At 43.5% G+C, this 27,140-nt stretch overlaps 2 protein-coding genes across 4 annotated transcripts in view; one reads left to right on the forward strand and one right to left on the reverse strand.

Annotated features, from left to right (window-relative positions):
* Window positions 1–5,234: 5,234 nt before the first annotated feature.
* On the reverse strand, window positions 5,235–23,883 carry acsl3b (acyl-CoA synthetase long chain family member 3b). The gene is made up of 15 exons (XM_033649504.2): window positions 23,668–23,883; window positions 19,231–19,704; window positions 17,349–17,526; window positions 17,143–17,252; window positions 16,836–16,974; window positions 15,312–15,462; window positions 14,745–14,868; window positions 12,406–12,477; window positions 12,175–12,314; window positions 11,669–11,841; window positions 11,180–11,254; window positions 10,908–11,099; window positions 10,707–10,821; window positions 10,388–10,545; window positions 5,235–9,841 (listed from the first exon to the last, which is right to left on the reverse strand). Exons 2-15 carry the CDS (start codon window positions 19,579–19,581, stop codon window positions 9,684–9,686), a joined length of 2,136 nt encoding a protein of 711 aa, XP_033505395.1. The 5' UTR covers window positions 19,582–19,704; window positions 23,668–23,883; the 3' UTR covers window positions 5,235–9,683.
* A 63-nt stretch (window positions 23,884–23,946) lies between these two features.
* The window catches only part of pax3a (paired box 3a), a 40,648-nt gene continuing 37,454 nt past the window's right edge, over window positions 23,947–27,140 (forward strand). For 2 of the 3 annotated variants that reach the window (XM_078173283.1, XM_033650778.2), the window contains exon 1: window positions 23,963–24,189. The gene's annotated coding sequence lies outside the window, so the exon portion shown is untranslated. Of the gene's footprint in view, window positions 24,190–27,140 lie in introns of all 3 variants that reach the window. The other variant, XM_033650779.2, reaches the window with a different exon arrangement.

The following is a 27,140-nucleotide window of genomic DNA, read 5'->3' on the forward strand; positions in this document are numbered from 1 at the left end:
CTACTTTTTTTTTTTTTTTACTCTGCACGTACTAAGGGCTGTGAGTGTTCACCTTGGCGTTCTGACTCATCCCTTTTGAGCAAACCGACACTGCCCCCCACCCCCCCCCCACCCCCCACTGTGCATGTGTATGTGAGCACACGTGCACAGATTATGTTAGTGTCTGTGGTGAGGGATGCAGCGTGACGCACTGACTGACGTCGTCAGAGGCAGAGGCAGGATGTGTTTTTTGATGAAGAAATCTTGACAATGAAAAGAGAGTGGAATGAGTAAGTGAGCATACCAGTAATAATGCACATATTTGCAGCAAGAATGATACAAATGATCATTATTACATTCATGTTGTAAAGCTCCAAGTAGTCTTTCTGCCTCTAATTGGGTTTTTCGGCTTTTTGTCTCCCTAATTGGCTGCAGTGTAACTTGAGATGTACAGCGTCTAGGCAACCGTGGTCATTTTTATGTTCATTAAAATCTGCCACCTCCTCTGCATGACTCCATCTCACCAGTGTCTAAATGTGATGCTGCAGGGTGTGTGTGTTTTTGCAGATGTGTGATATTGGTCACACAACAGCTCAGATAGAGACAATGTAGATTTGTTATCAATAAACCCACAGTTCTTATGTGCTGTTGTCCCTGCAGTGTGGCACGCCCAGCAATATTGTTTATTTTTGTGTGAGATTCTTTTTAAATATGCTCTTTGTCATGCCACTGCTGTTCTATTTTTGTCTCCCCTCCTTTTCTTTCACAGTTCATCCTCTCATCTTTCCATTATGTCTCGTTCACCCACCCTCCTCTCCTGCCTGTTTTCAAACCTCTTCCTCCTCTGCTTTGTCCCTCCCACCATCCCTCTCTTCCCCCCTTTCCCTCCTCTCCACCCCCTTTTTTCTTCTCCTGTGCTTCATCTCTGCGGTCTCTGTCTCTCCTTCCACCACTCCCTGTCGGCGGTGTGATGATGCCGTCCTGGCCGCCTCCCAAACCGCTTGCCCCTTCGCTCCTCCACCCCCACACCTCCCTCCCTCCCTCCCTCCTGATGCTATAAATACCCAGCATCGGTGAGTCATCGCCCAGACGTATTGGTTGCCTCTCCCTCTGCCTCTCCATCACCCCTCTACCCCCCCTCCACTTTCTCTCTGCTCAAGCTCATTGCCAGGCCTCTCTCCCACCTCCACTTTGGCCTTCGCATCATGATGACCCAACTAAGCAGGGGCGTGTGCCTGGCGTGGTGCTGCTGGCGTTGCCGAGCACAGCAGCCAAAGGTTGGCTTGACACTTAAGGACCAAAAACAAAACCAGCAGGAGTGCACACAAGACGGGAAACCAAAAAAAGTAGAGCGTCACATCCACTAACTTTCCAATTAGGGGATGTGGCTCACCTTAGATGCCCCCTGAGTAGCTTCATAGTCAGATCAAACATGTTGTCCTGTATCTGCTTGTTCCAGTGCCTAATTACTGCTTAGTACATCAGAGGAAAAAGTCTTGTGTTTGGCCTTTTATCAACATGTTTGGCGTGTTTGGATGCCTTTGAATATGGATTTCAATTTGAACTCTGTGTGCCTGAGCAGTGCTTTATCACACAATATGAGTTTTTAATGAAGGGCCTGCTAATGAGGTTCAATAGGTCAAAGGGGTTAATGAAAAAAACCCACAATGGAGACATTTTAGGGAGCTACTTTGCACATGAAAGGGCAGCAGAAAGAGAAAGAGGGTTGCTCACCTTTTCCTACCCTTCCTCAAACATCCACACTTCACATCCCTACTGCACCTGAGTGTGTCGTGCATGTAAGTTTAACAGTCCAGTGTCATATCTCAGTCCCAGTCCTCGCTATACCACCATCTTTCAGCCTCAGATGTAATTATTCTCAGTTTCTCCGGCTACCACCCACCTCTCCAGAGTTATGAGGCAGCTCCGGTTCAGCTCCGCTCATCCTTGGGTACACTCCAATATGGCTTATTGGCTCACACTGGTGAGTGCACGCATCAAGCTCAAACACAGATAAAAGTTTTTTTTTTTGCGCACTTCTGAGTCATATAAGTGGACAGGAAGAGGGAGCAAGCAAGGCGCGCGAGGGAGACAAGGGAGTGAGAGAGTAGGAGACAAAAAAAAAAAGTTGGACTAAAGTGTCAAAGCAAAGAGAAGACAATCAAAGAAAAGACAAAGTCACACAAACCGCATTCACACAATATGGATAAGATGCCCTTCACAATTTCAGGGCTCCTTGGTGGTGCTGTTGTTGTTATCTTTGTGGTGGAGACACACTGTGTGTATGTGTCTGCGTCAGAATCAGTGGGCTAATGAAGGGAGCATTATGCCTCTGACGCACTCTCCGGTCCCATAGGGTTGGATGGAGGGAATAGAGAGGAGAGGAGGGGTTAGGAGGATGGCTCGTCTCTGTGGTGTTACAGATACTGTTTTATTTTAAAATGAAATGCAAAAGCAGCGCGGACAGAAGCATCATGCAGGATTTTACCCAACTATGTTGTTTTAGATTGCTTTAACGTGAGAGGTTTGTTGCTGCCAGTAAATGTTTTCTTTCTCTGATACATTGAAGGCTCAGGAAGCTTTGATTTCACTGCATTATGCAGCAGCGTATACTCACTGTGATGTGTATTGAAAGCCCAAGAGCAGAATTTATTAGCTCACAGTGTAACTTGTATGTATTGTATTTAAATTATTGTATACAAATTATTTAATCAGACATTTTATAGCCTCAAACCTGAATGCTGTGAAGCAGGTTATGACACAACAAATTAAATTAATCAGAGTGAGAATGATTTCTGATTACAGCTGAAACATGTAGCCCATTAAAGGATCTATAGCCTATACAACATTCAGAGCATGTCTATGATTCAGAGCCTGGATTGTCTGCACATGGCTCTCAACATGAAGGCAGCTAGCAGCTAGCGATGCTAACAGCACGAACACCGCTAACAACGCCAACAGTGCTGACAAAGCTAGTGGTGTTGATGTGGAGGAGAGGATGGGTCAGCATTATCAGCAGTAACCATAAGGAGGTCAAGTTGTGTGGCCTGCGGTGAGGCCTAGCTGATAGCCTGTCAGTCAAAGTGACCACACCCTTAATTATGCAGAACTTTAAGCCTTAATAGCAAGCTCATAAAAAAATTCACCCCTGCAAAGTTGTCATGAATGATAAAATAAGCCATAGAGATCAAAACCGTTTTTTGTACCAGGCTGTAAACATGTTTATTTTAGCTGTAAAGTTGGGCATTTTAACATGGGAGTCTATGGGGATTTCTGTCTTGGAGCCAGCCTCAAGTGGCACTTCCTCATCAGCTTCAGTCGTCAGCCCTGAAAGTTGCCGCCTGGTCTGGGCACAGTGCAAAGCCACAGCAATTAGCTAGCCAGTGGGATACACACACAGGGACTCATATGGACTCACATACACCTGCAGGTGGACTGTCCACGACAACAAAAAACAGACAAGCTCAGATTATGTGATATGCGGTTAGCTGTCACATATATTCTATAGATAAACATCTACAGACAAAGAGAAATAGCTAAATTGTTGATTCTCGACTAATAAGATGTTGAAATGTTTCACATAGGCTACTCTATAAACCAGTAGTTCCAAACTGGTCCAGCCACGGGGTCCAGATGTCACCTTTTGGCCATGTTAGTTAGCTAGTTTGCTGTCTCTCCTAAGTAGCTGTTCATTAGTCACTCGCTGTACAGCAGGAAACCGTACTTCAAAATAAAAGCTCTGTGCCGGAAATTCACTGTATTTAAAAATAAAGTAGTTACACACCTGACCGCCTGCAAATAACTTGCCATGCATGCAGAATGAACCCACGACCCACTTTTGGATCGTGACCCACCAGTTGGGAACCACTGCTATAAACTATCTGTGGGTGGATTATACCTATAAAGTGTTGACAGGAAACTAAGTTCTGTTTAGTTTGGATAAAAAATGAATTAGACCCAGGGGTGTAAATATAGACAGTGCAGGCAGTGTGGTTGCACTGGGGCCTGTGAAGTGACAATGACAATGTCTTGGCTCTTATGAGTGACTGCCACCTTAGAACATCTCTGTCATTTTTTATTTTATTTTTTGTAAAATAGTCAGTAGCATCTATAACAAAATTACATGCCTTTTTTGTCTTATACAGATATAATAATGATTGCTGGGTAATGTATATGTTGATGTTGTCCAGTGTTAAGTCTCTGTTTGATCATGTGACGAGACGATATGTGCACAATAGCGTGCTCTCGGGCCCGTTTTAACTACCTTGTGCCACTGATTCGACCCCATCTGACATGTTTGTCATTTTTAAAGGAAAAATACCAACAATTCTCTCATTTAGTTTTCTCAGATTTGAATATTTGTTGGTTTTCTTTGTCAAACTACGATAGTAAACTGAATATGTTTGGGTATTTGGGGTTTTGGACCTTAGTTAATGAAACCAAAGACAGTATAAAAATAATGGGCATAGCCATCATGATGTCACCGAATGATTTGTGGACTGTTTGGCATTTTGGGCGTCACCATCTTGGATTTTTGGAGCCAGAAGTGCCCATATGTGGATGAGATGGTGGAGCTGTGGAGGGATGGATCTGACTCACAGACTGTAGTGATGGTGAGCAGATAGCCTGTCACTTCAAGCCTTAATAAGAAGTAAACAGGTGAGTTATAAAGTAAAGTTGAGCATTTGAACAGAATCTGTGGGATCTGTATAATTGGGATAAATTTTGATGGATGAATTGATACTGGAAATAATCGTTAGTGGCAGCCCCTCTGTTGTAAGATCAGGACCTGAGATCCAAGATGACTTCATCATCTTCATCCTAAAACATGCAGACACTGCGCTATAATTCTGGAATCATGGCTCATTTAAATGCACACGGCAGCAGGTATACAGGGCAGGATCAGCGAGCCGAGCTTCTTCTTTTAATAAATCATCTGACGCCAAGGTCAACATGATGTGAAAATTACAGTCTATGACTGTCTGAAAGGAGGAAAAAAAAATCCTTTGTTTACTAGCTCTGACTGAAGGTTGGCTCCCAGGACTGCATGTTCTGTTTGCATCCACACACCACACAAGTCTTTCACAAACCACATCCACTCAAACACACACTGGCCTTCGTTGCCATGGCAACTCTGGTTTTAGGATGATTCTAATCAAGCCGCTGATCGTATCAGATACGCGTCGTGTCTCGCAGATTGCGTTCAGGTGTCGAGCACACACTTCTAAAAACACACACACAAAGACCATCAGCGATTACAACACAAACTTCTTTATTTCATTACATAATTTTCAAGGCCAAATCACAAATAAATAAGGTAGGAGACACTTGCAATGGCCCGGCCCGGCTGGCAGGGCCACTTAACCACACAAAACAAGGAGGAGACCACCAAAAACTGGTCAGTAACAAAGATTATTAAATATGTTAACAGGAGACTTTACATCTGTACAGTTATTGGTAGTTTGAATGAATTATTGATCCCCTCCATGCTAAAACCTATATAGGTTATTTATTTACAAATGCAAGTGAAAAAAACAAATAAACAAACAAAAAAAACCAGGAGTGGTCTTTGCACCGCCCACTGCCTTTGCCTTGCTGTTAGTTCAAATGGACGTAGCAGGACGCAGCGCTGTGTGCTATCAACGAAACATGGGGGAGTGCTTCACATTCTTAAGACCCCTGAAGACAGCTCATGTGTGTCGGAAGGCAACTAGCCACCTCTAGCCAGGCAGAGGAAAAGCAGCAAACAGCACAGTAAGCTACTGACGTTCCACTGAAATGTCAGGAGAGAACCGTTAACTAAAAAAAGGACTGAAAGAAACAAGAAGGGAGGAACGGCATCACCTGTTCATGATGGTGCTGTGTTTGTACATGCTAAAATAACCCTTTAGTAGAGATCCGATAAGAAGTTAGAGTACCTGACCGTACCTTTATTAACGCTAAATGCCTTCAGTACAAGCGAAGCATTCCAAGAGGGCAGCTGTGGGAGAGATGACCACTGACTGAGCACAGATAAACTCCTGCCTGTAAACCTAAAGAGAAGAAAGCCTGAAGCGAGGGTGCCACTCATACTCAGCCTATAGCAACTAATGTACATGAGTTCAAACAAATGGCAGTCGACAGAATCAAAGACCCTTTTTAAATACATTGCTCATACAGTGTCACAAACAAAAACCAATTTGAAGATACAGAACTGCTATGAGGTCTGCTGAGTTTATGCTATATACTCACAATTAAATAAGGAGTGTATTACTTCAGCCTGGAGCGCCACCCTCTCATTGCTCTCTAAAATATACAGTATATTCAAGTGATTTTGGTACAGTTGCACACTTCATGCGGTTTCTACAAAGCCAAATATAAAATTTATCTCTTTAGTCTTACTAGAGAACATTATATTGTTTAATACAGTATGTTCAAATGGGCTACATCTACACCTCCCTATCAGTGTCTCTCTACCGTCCTCGTATTTATTCCTATGGTTGTGTTCTAGTATGAGTAACAGGCCTAAACATTCATACACTAAGGAGGGGCTGCTGTTGGTGCATGTTTTCCCCTTCCTACATACTTAAGTTTAAAATTTGTGTATAAATATTGCACATTCATTTTGTATTTTATATTTATCAGTTAAAAAAAAAAAAAGGACAAAAGTAACATTTCCTAGATCTATGGCCAGAAAAAATATGCACAGTTGTGCCAAAAAGTAACTAGCAGAGCAACCGCTGAGAGGCTAAGTAATGTAACTGTTTCTCTACACTGCTGAAGTTCCCTTGGAGACATCCATACGGTGCATTGGTCATGACTGGAGTGATACGTGGCAGAAGTGGGGGGTTACAGTATGTAAATGAACCATAGAAATAGAATGACTAGAAAGGACATTCAATAAGCTGCTGTGGTTGTTTGACTAGTTCAAAAGTAAGCAGCAATTGTTAGTCGTAACGGTGACACACATCGGCCGTCAAGTGTGTCACGCTCAAGTTTGAGAACTCCCTTTTGGCCTATTCTTACGCCTGTTATTCTGATAAAATGGAAAAATACAACCGCACACCAACTCAAGTTTCTTTCTTTCACCGAACTAAGACTAAGACTTGACAGAAGCAAAATAAAACTCTCCCAAACCATCTTGAATAATGTTCGTCTTTCACCAACCATGGTCTGATCAAAACGAACCTCCATAAACAGATATCTACATGTGCCCCAGTAAGTTTTAACCCATCACGTGTGATCCAATCTCAGAACCCATCGGCGGTTAGCTTCATCTATAAACAGATATCTGCATTCCTATGACAATATATAGAGATCGGCCACTGAAGAGGAAGCCCAGATATCCCTTTGCTACACTGGATAAGCCTAAAACATTAGCGCTTGCCCCCAGAGGGTTTATCGCCACAAGACGATAGCCGATGGGTTTCAAGATTGGGTTGAAATAAACATACACAGTTACAGTTATATATTCTAACAAACACATAATTAATGGCAACAACACACAGAGGGAAATAGTCATATTTTAAAAGTAACAGATTAGTTATTTGAAGACATACTACTCCGCTGCTCATTTGGTCATTACGGCAAACATCACCTTAGTAAAGCCCTGTTTCCACCGAGCAGTATGTTACGGTGCAGTTCAGTTTGGTATGGTTTTAAGTTGTGGATGGTACAAATGGAAGCGTTTCGTACTGTTCCCATTTTTGGTACTAAAAGGTGGAGCTGTGAACACTGCAGTCTGATTGGTCAGTAGCGGACAGTCACTCTGCTCAGAGCTGAGTTGTGGCTGGTTTTGAAGCCTGTGTAACCACTGTTATCATGTCATACTGTGAGGAGTTTTATTAGTAAACTGTAACTATAAAATAAAGGATGTTTTGCTGTCTGAGAAAAATAATTCACTGGGCGATTTTTAAGGTGGAACGTTAACTTGTAATGCTACTCAATGCATGAGCTGACAATGTGAATCCATCAACACACCTTAAATTTCATTGTGACAACTTTGACCATCACTTTAGTTTTTATATGACACACATTTTTAGTGATGAGTGGATCTTCAAGTGTTTAAAAATACATATACATTTTGACTGATTATGTGAACTGCAGATATCCCAATCCTCTCTCCAAGAAAAAAAAAAAGCATGGCAAAGTGTTGTTCCTGTTTGCTACAGCAACACTAAACCCCTGCGCTTGCCTGAGAAGGACTAAATGCATCCCATGGAGAGAGACTCTCACTGCAGCCTGTTTTGTTTTGTTCTGAAAATGTCGGCGTGCAGCCTCATTCTGTGGACGATAAACAAGGTGCAGACTGATAAAGGAGGAAATACAGTGAGTGCTGGACGGAGCCGTGAGTGACAACATCCCTGCCCACATTTGGTGGAAACGCTAGGGTCTAGGTACCATGTCTGAAGGGTTATTTTTGGTTCCAAAGGTGCTATAATGAAAATGTTTGGTGGAAACGGGGCTTAGGTTTGCGACTTGCCCTAAGTTAATTTGTCATTAAATTAGTTAGCCCACTAACGTGATTGCAATGACCATGGCTCTGATCATCCTGCCACGTTGATTTAAATGTCCCTTTAACTCTCATTCTATTTCTATGCAATGAACCAATAAAAAAATAATAAAATAAAAATAATAGGATATAGGTTGGGAGGCATCCAGGGGCTGCAAAGAGATGGGAAAGATAAAGCTGGGGGCAAAGAGCAGGAGTGGATAAAGTCCCTGTGGATGCCTTCTGTGTTGATGTTTGATCCTGCTGCAAAGGCTGAGAGCAGAAGGAACTGCATTGCTTCTACTGGTCACGTCAGTAAACAAACACACACTCAAGTGTACTAACTTTAGAACACGGGAGAAAAAGACCAAAAAAAAAAAGCTCGTAAACACAGCTCGTTAAAATACAATTAGCGTAAACAAATTGGCAATAAAAAACAGGACGATAAAGAAATACAAACCCTCAGAATATTACACCCATAAAATAACAATAAGAAAAAGTATGAAAACATCTTAATGCTCAATCTCTCATGGCTTTGCAACACCGACTCCTCACACACACACGTAAAAAAAAGCTCATGAAATGGGTTTCAAAGCTGACAAACCGAACATGAAGGAAACACAGCGACATGTAAAAAAATAATCATGAAAAGATAGAGATCCCTGCATAGATTCCAACCTGAATGTTACTTAAAGCCCGGGAGGGATCCCTCTATCATGCTCATGCTGCCCCGTCTCTCTGCCAGGTATCTGCACTTCAAGTCCACGACCATGCTGAACTGGGGGGGGGGGGGGGGGGCGGAAGCAACGAACACGGAGCGCTGACATTGATCCACGTCTAGCCTGACATTTGTTTCACTTCGAGTCATGCGGACGTCCTATTTCATGTGCTGCCTCGGTTGTCATAGCAACTCAAAGGGCTGAATCCATCAAAGGGGTATGGGGAGTGTGTCGCACCTTGCACATCCGGCTGGCTCAGTTGTCTGTGAGGGACTTCTGCCTTTCTGGTCTCGACAGAGAGCAATACGCTGGATTCAAGAGTTCTTTCCTCTTTTGATCAAAGCCGAGGAGGAGGTGCATGAGTCGCTTTATGTTCCTGTAATTATATGCGTGTATGTGTGTGTTTGGTAACTGTATCTTAAGTATATAACTCCGAGTACTCCTCGTAGTGGCTTCTGAGCTCCTTGTGTATGTGTGCAAGTATGTACTTGTTGTTTGGATTGTGTTTGTGTGGGTTATTTTCCACCGTACATCCTCTCAATGTCTTCCTGGTAGTGTGATTTGAGCTCCTTGCGTTTTAGCTTGAATGCATCAGTGACCAACCCGGTCTCTGGTGTCCACGGCTCGGCACTCAGACGGATCTTCTTGGGGATCTCGAATCGTTCCATTTTCGCTGGTCAGAGGGAGAGAGCAGAATCACAAGTCAGAGTGACACATACAGTGTAACACTGGTGCAAGTCTGGCACAAGGCAGACGCTGTAACAACCAGTCTGTGAACTGTGAAGTCATGACAGAGAGCACCAGCACCAGCACTACTTTGGTTTTGTTGAGAAGGTTTTATGAGACATTTTGTGCATAGGGACAACTACGCAGGTTGATTTTAGCACTGTTCATCGTGGACTATATTGCTGTCATTGTTCATTTTAGTCAAACCATACAGTTTGAAAACAAGGCGCGGCTCCAACTAGAAAACAATGTTTTGATGCACTGGATGTGCTGAATGTGCATATTAAAGCAGTACAGGAGGAGGTGCACATTAATAATCCTCCAGGACTGTAACATGCTCATGTTCAACCCAAACAATGTGTCATGTGACACGTGAGGTCGGAACATGTTCTCACCACAAACGAACTGCACAAGAGTTCGTCTGTAACTGGACCGAGACCTTGTTTGTGAAAGCACCCTAAGTTAAGACCACAGACAGGTTTTTTCCACCTACCTGAGAGAGCAGCCTCAGTAAGGATGCGGAGGACCTCTTTCTCCAACAGGGGGTTGTTGCACATCTCCTCCCATGTGCCTGTCACCTGCAGCTGCTCCGCCAGCGCCATTAACTGCTTGTGGTTCGGCACCACGAAGCTGATCACATACGATTGGTCACTGAAAAATAAGTACAAGAGAATTCCACAAGTTAGAAAATAAGACAGAAAATCAGGAAAGACACTGGCTGAAGTGTTGGTGTGCTCGGTGAGACTGAGGTCAAAAGCCTGGAGAAGTCAAAAACAAAAACAGATTCAGAGGGAGTGTGTGCAGGATTTTACCTGTTGGCATAGGCACAGATGTTGTCTATGAGTGGGCAGTTCTTCAAAATAGCCTCCACCTTTCCTAGAGAGACATACTCGCCCGCCTGCAGTTTCACCAGGTCCTTCTTACGGTCTGTTGAAAGAGAACACACATCACTATCCTAATAGATTAAACACTTCCACCACACACACTCCTCCACTAGCTTGTGGATTTCTTACCGATGATCTTAAGGCATCCGTCAGGTTCGAACTCTCCAATGTCTCCGGTGCAGAACCATCGCTGGCCGCTGTCATCCACAAAGAAGTCCTCACGGTTCTTTGCTTCGTTTTTGTAGTAACCCATCGTTACATTGGGGCCGCCGATCAAAATCTCCCCACGGGGGTTGGGCTTGTCTGTGCTGTAGTAACCTCCTGGAGGAGCACAAACCTGATTAGAATATCAGTGCGTTTGTCAGCTTCTTTAAAAGCTGGGCTGTCGCCATTTGACTCACCCTCCTCCCAGTCCTTCAGTGTGATCTCTGAGCAGACCAGTGGAGCACCAACCCGTCCTGTGCTGTAGTCCCAAACTTGGAAAAAAGCAAAGAGGTAAACGTAGGTTATAACCACAAATCAAGCTCTCTATATTGTTAATTTGCTCGTCTCTTAAAGGAATACTTCACCCCCAAAATGACCATCTGTGTATACATTATTCACCCCGTGTTAAAGACTTTGTTTTCCCCGCATACCTCCATGGAACGAAGAATCCAAAAACTGAGGAAATTCTTGTTGAATTTAAGTCATAGGGGGCCGCAGTTAAAATAGAAAAACTATATGAAAACATCTGTTTGCAAACCCTCACACAAGTCGTGCGGTATAATCCAAGTCTCATAATACAGGATGAGTAACTGATATGCAAATGGTTGTTTGGTGGGTGAAGTGTTCCTTTAATTTCCCAAAGGGCAGCCAGAACCGCTATTTCACATGTAATTCCACTCTCTTACTCTCGCTGATGGTGCCAGCTCCACAGGTCTCCGTCAGGCCGTAGCCCTGCCCCACGGGGCAGCACAGGCAGATGTTCATGAAGCGCTGTGTGGCAGCTGAGAGTGGAGCTCCGCCAGAAAGCAGCACCCGTGTGTTCCCTCCCAAGAGCGCACGCACCCGTTTGAACACCAGACTGTGGGGGGACGAGGTACCGAAAACAAAAAAAAACACAGCATGGAGATGATGAGTGGCTGGAAAAGCTATTCAAACAAAGTTATTCTGCATAACATCCAGATATTGACTTATACTGAAGAATGCCCTGAGCAAACACAGTATCAGAATCAATATTATGCAATGATTCACATCTGCAGGAGAATAATTCTCTTCACCTGTTGACTCAGTGTTAACAAGAATTCACACTAGGTTATGATTAGCCATGTAGTGACAGAGGGTAATGTTTGCTCATACATCACAGGAGAGGTAAACGTCTCAGTTCACGTATACGGGAGTATAATATGTGTTTTACCTGTCACAGAGAGGCGTGCTGTAGCCTCTGGAGATCTGCTCCATCTTGTAGTTGTAGGCCAGCACAAAGAACGTCTTCTGGATTTTGCTCATCTCCTCCACTTTGGTCATCACATTCTTATAGATTCGATCCATGATCTCCTACACATAAAGCTCTCAGTTAATAATTATGACATTTTAAGACTGCAGCTGATATTTGTTATTGACTTTGTGAAGGGACAAAAAGACTCACTGGTACAGCAGCCATGAGGGTAGGTTTCAGCACACTGGTGTCCCCTTTACTGCCCTTCTTTATCTTGGTAGACTGTGAACATGAAACACAACAATCAATTGACTCTCAGTGACCTACTGACTGTCACTAAGTGTGAAAAAAACAACAAAATAAAGTCAAGTCCACGAATGTTTGGTTAAGGGAGCTACAACACTTTAAAGAGACAGTTCACCCCTAAAATCAAAAATGCATATTCTTCCTCTCACCTGTAGTGCTGTTTATCAGTCTAGATTGTTTTGGTGTGAGTTGCTGAGTGTTGGAGATATCAGCCATAGAGATGTCTGCCTTCTCTCCAATATAACAGAACTAGATGGCGCTTGATTTGTGGTATTAAAAGTGCCAAAAAATACATTTTGAAAAACTCAACAGCAATGTGTCTTTCCAGAAATCATGACCCAGTTCCTCAAGATAATCCACAGACCTTGTTGTGAGCAGTTTCATGTAGGAACTATTTTCTTTCTACCAAACTACAACCACCAACTGTATCACTGCACAGAAGGAAGCGTGCATCTACTCATGGACGAGAGGCAGCGCCAGGTAGCTAGCTCAGTGGTGCTAGGTGAGCTAGCAGTAGATGCATGCGTCCTTCTGCGCTGTGATATGGTTAGTGGGGGCAGTCTGATAAAAAGGAAATAGCTCCTACATGAAACTGCTCACAACAAGGTCTGTTGATTATCTTGAGTAACTGGGTCATGATTTCTCTTTCCAGAAAGAGACATTGCTGTTTTTTTAAATGTATTTTTTTGGCGCTTTGAGCACCACAAGCCAAGTGCCATCTAGTTCCATTATATAGGGGAGAAGGCAGACATCTCTACGGCCCCGATCACACAGAAAGAAGCTCACCGCCCTGGCTTTTTTTAAAAATTGCATGCAAAAAAAAAAAAAAAAAGCTTGCTGCGCCTTTTTATTGTCAGGCAACCACCCCATCACGTCCTTACTAGGGCATTAACAACTTTGATTTTTTTCAGGTCGACTTATCTGTCAATAAAGTCGAAGTCGAGTCGACAAGTCATTTGATGACGTCATCACACTGACACGGCAGAGGAAAGTGAAGTATCTCCACACATGTGATGTGTGTCTAGGCCCGAACATACTCGGGAGGAACGTACGCAGAAAGGACTCCACGGAGGTCCGCGCGGACTCAAATTGGACGTCCGCAAGCCCTGTGCGCGCAAAGCTCAGATTTTACGACCGCGCCGCGCACCAGTGACTGCTGGGCATGTATTTTTCACATTGTGGGGATTTTTCACGGACATTTTTACAGGAAACTACAACGCGGAAGTGCGCTCGACTATGAAAGCCCGAATGACTGCGGACATTCCTTGCCGAGTCTGCTCCACATAGTACGCCCGAGTATGTTCACTTCAAGGATATGTATTTAAGCCAATCAGAGGCAGCGATTGCATTCCGTACACAAGCACACAGAGAGAGAGAGGGAAAAAACACACGACTTGTCGACTCCTCCCGGGGGGTGTCGACTTGTGCCACTGACGTCGACACGTCGACAAATCGACTTTTCTGTTAATGCCCTAGTCCTTACATTAACCTTTCCGTGATATTAGACTACCAGTAATTAGTATCTAATTCCTAAAATGTTGAGGCAGAGGGTACTTGCTGTAGCTTTGGTTGAGGGTGAGAGGCTGTCAGCACATAGTTTGTTGGGCACAGATAAACAGAGATCTGTGTGGGTACATGAGACCCTAAAATGGAGGGTAGATCACAGGGAGTACCACCAGTTGGTCCAGGAGCTTCACCTCAATGATGGATGTTTCCTGGCATATTTCAGGATGACTCAGGGGCAGTTTGACAAACTGCTGTCTATCGTTAGGCTGTATAGCTCTGGGTGTCCAGCAACTACTACCACCAGTTTCTCCTCCATTGTTTATCAACTGTAAACTTGTTGTTGTGACCACCACAGAAGGCCCGCCTCTCAAATAATCTGACTGGAGTTGAAGTTTTTTCAACTTGAGGAGTTCAGAGCGCTCCGGCAAAAACACCAGGTGCCTAGAGTGTAGAAACGTGCGGCGTGGCGCAGCACAAAATACACAAGCAAAAAGCTTCATTTTCATTAAAAACAAACCTTCAAAAAAAAAGCCACCTTCAGCTGCTGAAACACTTCAAAAAAAATGTACTTTTAATTTGGCGTGAACTGTCCCTTTAAGAAGGACTTAATAAATGCATGAATGATCCTTTCCATCTTAGCTGGTGATACAGACGACATCTTATATATGTGACAAAAAACTGACTGGAACAAAAACAGGTTGGCCACAAGCTGTGTGTGTGTGTTTTTATACACTGACCTGGTCGGCTAGAGTCTGAGGGGAGGAGTAGCCGATGCGACAGCCGTGAGAGATGCACACCAGTTCAGCACTGAGCTCTAAAACGTGTGCCAGCGGCAGGTACCCAATATAGGTGTCTGTTTCACTGCCAGCACAGAAATAACAGCAGGTCAATTTCCATAATATACACAGAAAAGAACATAATGAGGCGGTGTTAATTGAGTATGTGAGGAAAGATGTGACAGTGCATGTGTTTCATAAGCAGTACAGAGACAAGGAGGAGAATGATATGTTGGTAGATCTGGAGAGCTGCAGAACGCTAATTTGCTTTTATTAAGATAGTAAAGGCATAACCCTCCCTCCTCTCCATCTGATTGGCTCATATACGTTGCCTATTGTTAGTTGGGCTGGCCAGGGCTAGGCGTGGCAAGTGAGACTGGTTATAGTCAAGGTAAGAGTATAGGTGTAAGCCAATCAGAGGCAGGGTAAAGCAGAGTTGGGCGGGTCATGCCTTCACCATTTTGAGAAAAATAAATCTGCCTGCGGAAGACAAGAAAAAGAGACAAAGTCAATCTGATATTAGCGTACTTGAGGTTAGGGATTCGCTCAGCCATGCCAGTGATGCCAGCAATGATGTTGCCATGGGAGATCATGACACCCTTGGGGATGCCTGTGGAGCCGCTGGTGTACATGATGACCGCGATGTCCAAGGGCTCTGGCTGTCTGCGGTCTACTGCGACTGCAGAGACAGAAGAGCAGAGGGCTGATGGTTAGACAGGAAATGGATCACACACCAACACAAACATTATTAGTCAAACAGAGTTCCCAGAGTTCTTAAATGTCAAACACAGCAGAAAAGCTGAGAGAAAGCTGCGTGAATGCATGTACACTTCTCAACTGTGCTGTGTTACAGTGACAATATCAAAATAACTTTAATTTCTATTATTGCACAGAATATAGACATTCAAGCACTTTCAATGACTCATAGGAACCCTGGTTGTAATAAGTTATTATGAAGAAACGACTGTTTAATTGAGTGGAGAAAAAAGTAAAATTTTTTTTACCCATTTCTAACAACTGTATGCTGTGAAAGGGTCTGAATATTTTTTGTGGGGCTTCCACTAATGACAGATTTCATCATCATTTGATTACTTTCTCAATTTAAGTGGGATTTATACTTGTGCATCAGCTCTATGCAGAGCCTACGCCGTAGCCTACACACATGGCCTACGCTGTTGTGAGCATTTATACTTGTGCGGTGGTGTCTTTATCACTCTGCAGTTACACCTCCAAAACACTAGTTAGCAGTGAGATTTCTGTGAAGTGCTGTAAAGATGAGTTGATTCAAACCACACATTAAACACACATTAAACATGGCTTAAAAGAGACAATTTCAAACACAAGCACACAAATCAGCTTCACTATAACTTGCAGCATTCACAGACAAAGCACTTGTCTTTATCTGGACACATTTTCCCCACAAACACAACAAGCTAATATTTTAGCACACGCCTATGGAATTTTACATTGTATAAATTAGCCTAGCGGCTAGCGGACTTTTCCCCTTCCTTTTCCTTTATCAATATTCGGCTCCATTACAGCTTACAAGGTTCACCGACAAAACAACTGTCTTACACAACACATTTTCCAAACAAATGTAACATGCTAACGTTATTAACACAAGCCTATGGCATTTTACATTGTATAAATTAGCCTAGCAAATAGCAGCAATTTCCTCTGCTCATATGAGGCCAGGATAAATCTATGTGATTGTGAATTACAGTGTGCTCTATTTGCAGTATCCAATCTATTATATTCCAGTGTTTTCTTTATCAAATACTATTTGAAGAAAATTATAAAAGACGGCTCAAGTGATAGCTGTTCCACAAATATAACTCCTGTTTCCCTTAATTTTCCTGAAAAGCCAACTAATGTCATTATGGCATTGTTGGTGAGTGGTGATTTGACCTCTTGCTGACTCCCTCATGCACAGCACATTACTGCAATTACACATCAGGGTGTTGGCTTTGTATTAAGCCTCTGTCAGTGTACTTCCATTTCCCCCCCAACCAAATTAGAAAACCTTTTTAATCACACTGCACAAATACTAACTGTTTTCAGGCTTGGATCCCATCTCCTTCACAGCGTCCATGTTGTACACCATGATGCCTCTGGGGATGTTTGGCCAGCTTGTGGGTTTACAGTCAACTACAATGATGTACTGCAGCCTCGGCACATCGCACAGTATGGCCTGGGACACGGAGGAGGATGTAGGAGGGAGAGAGAGGAGTGAGTAAGAGGAGAAAAGTAATTATGCAAATAGAAGCAAGCTTCTTATCAAGCCCTAATGTTACACAGAGTAAACAACCTGCACAGCCTTGTTTAACACGGCTGACATGACACAGACAGAAGCGGGTACCTTGAGACGGCTCTGCAGCAGGTTATTGCTCGTGATGATGTGCGTGATGCCGGTCTCATTCAGGCCGTGGGCGATGGCCGTGGGTCCGAGAGTGGCGTACAGGGTCACAACTGTCAAATTAAAATCCAGCCAAGTGGGTCAGTTATCTCGTGTGCGTCACAGTAGGCTGTCTGAATAACATACATGTTTGATGTTCCGTCACTCACGTGGGAAATTGTACATGAAGCAGGCTTGTGCCGCCACGATCCACTCCGCTCTGGTCTCACAGAAGATGGCGATGTTACACTGGGGCCTCTGGCCGAGTGCTGCCAGACCACTGCCAAAACACTTTGCTGCCTCATACGCTTCCTCGTATGACAACCAGTTATAGTTCCCTAGAATAACCTGCACACAACATGCAGCAATATTCAGGATTATTTCCACACAACACACCAAACAACATGAAAACTGACGTATATGCAAACACACAGCTTCAAAGCATCTTTTCAGAAGCAGTTTAAGTCAATATAAAAATATGAAGAGTATACTTTAATGATTTTAAGGACATAACAACCATGATATGAGCACTGTTTATCTGCATTATACTTTAAAAAAAGGTAATATGCAACACCAACACTGAATCTGACAGAGGTCTGATGTTGTTGCTGGTACACCACCGCCCTTCATAGGCAGTCATTCAGCGCCATCTACAGGGCTTTTGCAGCCATGCAGGTGTTAATGAGGAGGCTCTCAGCTGTGAGACAAAGCACCAGAATCACTGCTGCTCTTCCACCCACATCTCTCACACTGTGCACAGTGGCAGACTGCGCTGTCAGCCCAACAGACACAAGCGAAATTCCTGTAATCCCACAGACTCACCTAAACTTATACCACTCTCAACCTACATGTGAAGAGCAGTACCACCCACTGACTATGTCCTAGTTCCTGACAATGGAGGTGCGTCGATTTCCAGTTTTGCTGGTCCGGTCCAGTGTGCGAGCTTAAACCAGTTGAACTGGCATTTGTCATAATGACACGCTATGGAAAATTGAAAAGTAACTCACATCTGCAACCTGTGCCAATGACACTGAATCCAAGTTGTGCTGCATTATTAATAAGCAACATCCCATTGGATTACCACAATATTATACTTGTTTATAAAAGGAAAAATTGAGCCACTGGTGTCTAGACCACGTGCAATTCACTGCCGAGCGGGGGCCTACAACATGAAAGAGATCAAGAGTTTGTTTACTAGAAAGTTCATGTGTTTTTTGGGGTGATGAGACGACATGGCAGAGTTAGTGGGTCTGTACCATTACAATGAGTAGGTGGAGTCTGCGCACCATTTGATGGGTATTGTAGCTAGGTGATCAGCCGGATATGCCACTAAATTTGAGTGGTGACAGCGGCGTATATGTCACCATGACCACATGGCTCATACTAACACAAACAAATCAAGGTAGATTTATAAGATAGAGAATGTCACTGTCCATGCAGGCAATTATTTGTGTACAAAAGCTACCATGGCTTTTGCCCGTAGGCAACGTCATTGTCAGCTGACCATCACGTGGTCGCTGCCCCTGGTTTACAGATTACACTCCATTAAAAGAGCTTACCTGGCTGGTATGTGTTAAGCAGTGCACCGGCGCACTGAAACGGAGTGGACTCAGTCTCTCCAAAAAAGTAAAACTGCACCAGTGTGGCAACATTTTGGATATGTCACCAAGAGGTGTCCTAACTGGCAGCGAGCGAGACAGTGCGCCGTTTTGAGCTAAACTTTGTAGGATGTTTCTAATTATTCCTGTCGCTCACTTTGAAAGCGCTGCAGTGGACGAGGAATGGCTGACTCCTGAAGTTGAAATGAAGTCATCTATAAGATACCTCCTTATTTTACTACAAAAACCTTAATAAAGTGGCAGCTGGTTGGAGGGAGATCAGGGAGGTGAAAGTTTCAGTATACCGGTTTGTTCTGGTGTGTTTTGGCTTATCATCAAGCCAGTTCGAAAATTCTGTACAACCCAACCCTACCTGACAAACCAAACATTTAAAAGAAACGCACGTGATACACAATCTTTCCCAGTGCACAGGACTAACAGGTCTGTGACTCACCTTTTTGAAGACCTTGCCATTAGGCTGGATCTCGTCCTCCTCACTGAGCACCTCCCTGGTGCCCAGACAGTCTCTCTGCGGAAACCGACTGGCAGCAAATTCAAACATTTTGTCCAGGGTGTCCACCCCAGGGTGCAGCCATGCCACCAGCTTCTCTTGACTGTTGATGGCCCTGTACGGCCCGGCTGGGTGTCCGCTAACTGAGCGCGCCTTGATCCGACGAGCCCGTTCCAAGTTGGTGCCAGCTCCGGAGAAAAAGTACCAGGGTATGAAGGTGATGACGGAGTAGACCCAGACCACCGAGCGGAACACCTGCAGCAGCAGGGGGTTCAAATCCTCCTTCAACTTCATCTTTGAGGATGAAGTCAGAGCTGGAGATGAATCGAGCCAGACAAGCAATGGTACGCTGCGCTGGTCACTGCTCTGGCTGAAGGTAACAGGCGGTGCTTCTTTGGTGCAGCAAAACAACCAGACCTGCAACACAGAGACAGAACATGAAACTTTAGTAGTCTGGAATAAAAGAAGAATCAGCACATTTAAAACTATCAAGATGCAGAAAATCTACTGCCTCCTGGTAAAAGCATCTTTGCCTTCCTGCAGATCATCTCTGCCTATTCTTAGGCCGGCTCTCAGTCAGCACTATGTATCTCACCAGATCTGCTGGCCCTGCTGCACAGACCCAACCTCACAGAGACAATACAACACTTAACATCACCAAGATTTAATAAAAGTGCTGAAATGATTAGTTAATCAGATGATAAGTTGAAAGACGTGAAAATTTGCTGTTTTCATTTTGTTTCATTAAAGAAAACATTGCCCCTCTCACACCATGACGAGGCATAATAATGTTTGCAAATCCAATATTATAGCTCTCTTGTTTGACTGTACTCCAAAAACCCCTGGATCAAATCCGACTGTCTCCCAGAGCTCAGCTATTCTAGTGCATCCTCAGGGCCAGAGTGTAATTTGCATTGTGGCCCTGTTGCCACTGAGCCAGAGTATGCAAGAACTAGCAGCAGTGACTCACTCTGCAGCTTGGAACGAGAGGTCCAGGGGGTCACAAGGGAGACCGGCATAACCTGGCCAGCTAATATAACAGCACTGAGAAGAATCTAACACTGACCGCTGATGTGGGCCTGCGCTTATGTAAACACAAGCTGCAGGAACCAACCTAAATATTCCTTCCTATATGTCTAGCGGCACATCTGAGAACACTTAAGGAAGTTCTTAGCTAAAAAAACAAATATTCTTTTCCTGTAGCGTGCTACACCTCAAAGGTAAACAGAGACACGTGGGCAGAATCTCAGTTAGACTGTGAGTCCTCAGCGAGTGTCCAATTAGGCTATCCAACAACGGTCCCCTGCACTGCACCACAATCTTATGCTCCAGTAGGGACTGTGACACTGTTTTATGGCCATTGGCCAGTATTATATTACACTGCAGGGGCTGATTTGGTCTCACACAACAATAGATGATTGCCTCTCACCATCATTTGAAAGTTATGGAGTCCCATTTGTGCCAAAATTATGTCTATGTCTATTCCTCCCTGTCCTTTGACTGTCATCATGTGTGGTACAACTGTGTTGTTGTGAACGATGTCCCGATGCGTCATTGTCCCTGTCGTTTGACTGTCGGTTTGCATTTTGTCCTGACGTATCGTCTGATTGTGTTGTGATGAATGTTGCACTGCTATCGCGATATCCGCAATATTGCAATACCACGCTACGGACAAGCTAACTGCAGTGGATGACAGAAAACCGCCCCAACTGCTATGTTTTTACTATTTTCCATGGGAATGTTGCATATTTAAACTCTGATATAAATGCTAGTAGTATGCAAAAAGGCGCTGAGCATCTATTCTGCACTGAACACTACTCATTTGCTGCATTTTTCTGGTCCAGAGACATTTTTACTTCCATAGATATTCTGTATCATAGTAACCAGGCACAACCAGTGTCACAGCTGAAAAAACACCCCCCCCATTGCACCTCATTGCCTCTCTGTATTTACTCTGCATTAAACGATGAACAAGTGTTTAATCTGTTTTACAAATGTGTCATTTTTGTCAGTCAAAAAGCAACAATGCACCTAATAACAGCCTTTCATTAAAGATTATTTACAAAACACTACAATCAGGATAAATGAAGTAATTTGCAAAAACAGCAAATAATGACAGTGACACCACATATCTCGCTGTTGAGCCACGCTTGATCACCGCAGGGGAAATTCCTTCACTGCGAGGGCCCTTTATCGTTCTGCCTGCACTTGACAGTGTTGTTGAATGTCATAGTTGTGGTTTCTTCTACCAAACCTGATTTTAACCTTACTGTACTGTACTGTACAAAACGTGCAATGGGTTCACACAAAAGTAAATAGGCACATGGCAACCATAAAACAGCCAAATTACAAGGAGAACAACACATCTTCTGGTGGCGCTGCTCTGCTCGCGACCCGGACTCTGTTGCAGCTGCTTTCTGCCTTCTTTAATTGTTTTTTTTAATTCATCTAAAATTATGTGGAGGCAACCTAAATTTGGATTTTAAATAAGGTTGCTTGATGCTTTGGGGTGGTGTGTTTTCCTCATGGGGCTCTGTGCAATACATGAGTGGCTGATGTGAAATACTGTTAATGTAGTGTGTGTTTGTATGTTGTTTTTTACGGTGTATGCTTTTCATTTCTTCTGGATGATTACTGTAAGGCAGCAATACTTGTGCAGCTCCTGAGTCCGAGTCAAATTTCCCTATGGGGACAATAAAGTTTATGATGTTATATTGTGTTCTTTATCAGGATGGCAAGCAGAACAACACAGTGAAACGACAGAGAGGACGACACATCTGGTTGACACACAGAAAGGTGAGCAATCAAAAGAAAGAAAATCAGTTGCAGTGCAGCTGAAAGTTCAGTCGACGTAGACGGTGCACATGTGACATATTTCTGGCACAAATGAAACCCCATACAAAGTGAGCACATTGGTACGTCCGCCCATATCCATTATAAAATTGTATTTTTATATAGTGCTGCTGGGTAAAATGAGAATGCAAGCAGCAGCTGCTTTTACTGTCAAGCATTTATCCTAATACACATTGCACAAACCCTCTCAACCTCTCAACGTTTCACCTGTTTTGCAGCAGCTCACATACCAAAAACCAACCGACATAATCAGACTGTAATTGGGCCTCGCAGACACACAAAGAAGTCACAGCCGCTGGCACATCAGGAGGTTGAAAACTCACTCTGTGTCTGTTTAACACTTGCAACACCGGTTGAGTCACTGTGTGCTTTGATAAAGTACACACACCTGTACCCTGTAGCTATTGCAGCAACACCACAGATGATAAAGATGACACAAAGCTCATTAGAAAACAATATAATTAGAATATAACACACTGTTATGACAACTAACCACATATTCATCTTCACAATCGACACTATCACTATAACTGTAATGCCGGCTAATCTGTGCAGGGCTGTCATGCCACAAAACTGGCAGGTGCATATTGTTTAAAAAGCAGTATAACTCAAACACACATACAAACAGGTGTGTAAAGGGTTTGGTATGCACTCAAGTGTTGAGCAAAGGTGGAAACTGGGCTTTCTGCCAATATACTTCACACTAGAGATAAAGACCACAGCTTAAGACAGCTTTTCAGATTATTAATCCATAATGATTTGATATACCTATATAGCTATAATTTGATACTAAATATAGTTTATGCAAATTGTAAGTGTCTGAGTGAGCATCAGGACAACAGGATGATGCTGAATTATAAATCTGTGCCTCTATCACTGAAATCTGGAGATCATTACACGCATTTTCACCAACTAATCGTTTGCAGTTGAATCAGAAAATGTGTCACCACAGGCTCTATATCCTCCTTAAGCTCGGACTGTTATATTATTACTATTATATTTGTCCTTCCTATGTGAAATGTGGTGTCGATGTTTTGATTTCTGTGTCCTTATCCCCATATATCCTCTGCCAACGTCAGATAAGTTCAGGACACACTGTTGTTATGATAACCGGTGCACAACTGTAGCTATTATGTACGATACAACCAAAGCCTGACTATGTAAGCAGTCTGTTTTCTAATCAGCTAAAAGGAGGACATTTTCCACCCCGCAGGCTCCGTCTCAGAAGCTATTCAAAGCTAGCAAAGCAGCATCAAGATTAGCAACTAGCGGCTAGCTCGAAGACGCGCTAGCAGCTAGCATGTAGCGCCTCAGCTAACCACCGCAGCCGCTGCTGGCCCGCTGCTGCAGCAAAATCAGTCTATTTATTAATATTCTGTGATGAATTAAAAGGCGACACAAGCCTCGTATTGCTCACACATTAACGACACAGTCGAGGCGATGTGCCGCGTTGCCGAGCGAGCCGGCCAACCGTCAGTTAACAGCCATCAACATCTGCAAAGCGTTCACACAGCCATATATTCTCACCTCTTTTCTCAACCGCAACGTCTGAGCCGCTACGGGATTGGATCAAGTCTTTTTTATCCTTGTGACCACAGCTCTGACATTATACTGATATCACCTGTTAACTGTGTGTGTTTGCTTATAAAGCACAGCCGCCGCTCTGTCACAAAACGGATATAAAATTGAGTAAAATTGTAAATCTAAGCATCGCCGGGCCAGTGCTGCCAGCCCGGAAGCGAGTGTGTGACGTCAGGATATTTCCCAGTCAGGGATTGGAGCGCTGGAGGTGGCGCGTGCTTGGAGCAGCGGGGACGTCAGTGGGGTTACTAGCGTTCACCCGCTGTCTGGGAAGACAGTTTCTGCCACGATGACCCGGGTTAGACCCGGTTCACTCGAGCGGATAAACGGTTATTCGACCTGCCTTCGTGACCAGGTTCGTTAATAATACAATGTTATCGAGTATGAGCTTAATTTTGTCACGGAAGACCGAGACACAACGCTCGAGTGTGCGCACGAGACAAGAGGAGACTGAAACTGAGCCTAATTGTATGTGGTAACTATGTCACTAAATATGTGAAACAGTAATGTGTGTTTTATATGTGTGTGTGTGGCTGCAGACGCCACTCTCTCTCTGTGAACAGTCCCCACCGGATCCTCCCACCCGCTTCTCCTGTATGAAACATAGTATAAATGTTACTAGAGCAAAACCAAAACCACCGAAACACCACTTTCCTCCATTTGTGGACGAGACTACATGACTAGGGTCCAACGTTGTAGCAGGAGTAGCCTATAGCAGATGCAAATGCAGTGGTCCCTGAAAGTAGCTATGCATAGGCCTAAATATAGCTCTGAAGAAAGGGGGCAGTTGGTTTGGCTTCTTGACCTGGGGCAGTATTCACAAAGCTTCATAGTGAGTTGCCCCTTGAAGTTAAGACTAGGTCCTTGTAAAGATAAGAAATTCACGGAGCATCTTAGTCCTTAAAATAGTTCCTAAGGTGACAAACTGTTAGGAGCAGGGAGGATGACTTTTAAGAGGCTTAATCAGAGGAGAAAATGTTGGAAACACAAAGAGGCCGGAGGAATATTCTCCAGACTCTTATGACAGTGAGTAATTGAAACGCTACAGCTTAGATCATGCGGGGGTAATATGTGTGGTTTATGTCATGAGGGGTCATGAGGGATACACACATTGTCGACCTAATGATCACAACACTAAGATATCTGGAAAACTGGAAAAATGCAGCAGTGATGACTTGAGTCTGCCTCAACCCACTGACATTGACAACACTTTCACAGTCAGCAGTTCATCTCATTTCCACTGGGTGTCCACACCTTGCAGGTTCACATAAGGGCATGTTTGTGACAACCAATCACATCTGTTAAAAGAAAGCAAAACACCTAGCAACAGAGTCAACCACACCTCCTCACTGAGGTAAAAGTTCCTGTCTCTTCCTTGCTCAGTGTTGTTCTGAGAAATTTCCTAAATCACTCCTAAGCTAGGACTCCTTACTAAGCATTTTTTAGGCTAAATTAGGAGCTGTCTGAGAGTGTTTTCAGAATCTTTGTGAATACGGCCCCTGATTTCCTCGACCAGACTGTTCTAGAACCGCTCTGTCCCCTTTAGTTTTCAGCTGCCCGAGGACCTCAAAGGACGTCCTGGCCTGTACGGCGCCAAGAGGTCGGAGATATAGCTGGGAGAGAGGCCATGAAGAGCCTTAAAAGTAATCAGTAAAATCTTAAAATCTCTTCTAAACCAAACTGGGAGCCAGTGTGAAGAGGCTGAAACTGGAGTGATGTGATCACGTCTCTTTGTTCTGGCTGAAATCACTGAACTCAACAGGCCTATATTTGGGACAGACCTTTAATTACTTTCACACAAAACTGTTGCTCAGCAAAGATCAGGAAATTCAATTAAATTGTTCATTTAAACCAGTATGAATATCACTTGTTTATAATTAAGCTTCAGATAATTTATCAATTATTAATCATTAATTTCATCTAGCTCCGAGAGATTGCGCACCAGAGAGAGATTAAGTTACGGCCAACACAACACCACCGTATCCTGTTACAACAATACTCACAACTTGAATTAATTTTTATGAAAAAACCCTTTTGATTATTTTGATCTCAGGACTCTTATGGACTAAAGGAATATTAATAACACATAATTAACACATCATTTAAGATAGCAAACAACCGCTTTCATACATCTGAAGAATTTCAATTAAAAAAAAACAACTGTCTGGTAACCAGACCAGGCGTCTGATTGAGACAGGCGTTTATTCGTCATAATGTGTAGCCACACCAGGCTTGTAAAAGAGACTAGGTGTTTAAGTGACGTTTAGAGATAGAGTTACAGAGCAAATTTCAACCTACACATTTATTTTGTATTAATTAATGTAATTCTTTTTGTAGAAATAGTTACACAGGGCTTTATGAGAAAAGAAAATATTTCAAAGGATGTCATAAAAAATGTGTCAAATAAAAGTTTTAAGTGGAGAAAATCCAGCAGTATGTTGTCATGAACTGGAAGTGCTAATGTACATTTTCCTCATCTTTACTCAGTAGATAGCACACTGTAACTCACGCTGGATCTTTGTGCAGTAGCTGTTGTGCACCAGTAACAGCTGTAGTGAAGCGTATAAACAAAGAGATGCTTTATAATGTTTACAACAATTAAGAACTGTGGTCGATAGTATTGCTCATCTTTGAGAAGAGTTACTGATTCAGGGGATGAAAGAGGCGCCTGCTGTCAGTTGTTTCTGGAAAATTTTCCAGTGAAGTTTGGAGTTACAGTGCGGTGAAAGTTTCCCTTCCTCCCAGCTGTCTGTCTCATCACTATTTTTGGCCTTGCCTCGTAGCTCTTTGTACTTCTCCCTCAGCTTGTCCCCTCTGGCCTTGTTGCTTTTCTAGTCCTCTCATTTGTACATGTCAGTGTAGGGTGATGAGGGAGGAAAGAGCAATCCAGATGAGGAAGATGGGTGTGGAGGAGATAGATGGAGGTGGAGGAGCTGCCAGTGAGGACTACCTCAAACCGTCTCAACCAATACAGATAAAGCCATGAAGATTTAATTTAGTCACTCTAAACAGAAACAGTCAAATACACAGATTGGTAGAAAAACAGTTTTTTTTTTCCTAAACTGCAGTCATCTGACCGCAACCATCCCCGAAAGAGCCGAGCAGTCATATGGTTACTGTTGAAAATCAATCAGCTGGTCTTGTGACAGTAACCAGTGGTCATTTTCTGGTTCACTTACCAGTGCAAGAAGAAGCAGCTACCAAAAGTAGAAAATAAAATCTCTCCCGTTATTACTTACAGTACCCAGTACATTTGATCAGGACACTGAACCCCAAAATATCTCTTAGGTCACTGCACTGCACAATGTATAGGGGTGTATGTGTGGACCTGCAGCTTTATTCCTTTTGTGCCCATAACTCTGTTGGAGACACCCCAGGTGATATAGGGTAAAACTTTTAATTAATAGATATCACCATTA

Source organism: Epinephelus lanceolatus, chromosome 12 (genome assembly GCF_041903045.1).
Source record: "Epinephelus lanceolatus isolate andai-2023 chromosome 12, ASM4190304v1, whole genome shotgun sequence".
Lineage (NCBI taxonomy): Eukaryota > Metazoa > Chordata > Actinopteri > Perciformes > Serranidae > Epinephelus > Epinephelus lanceolatus.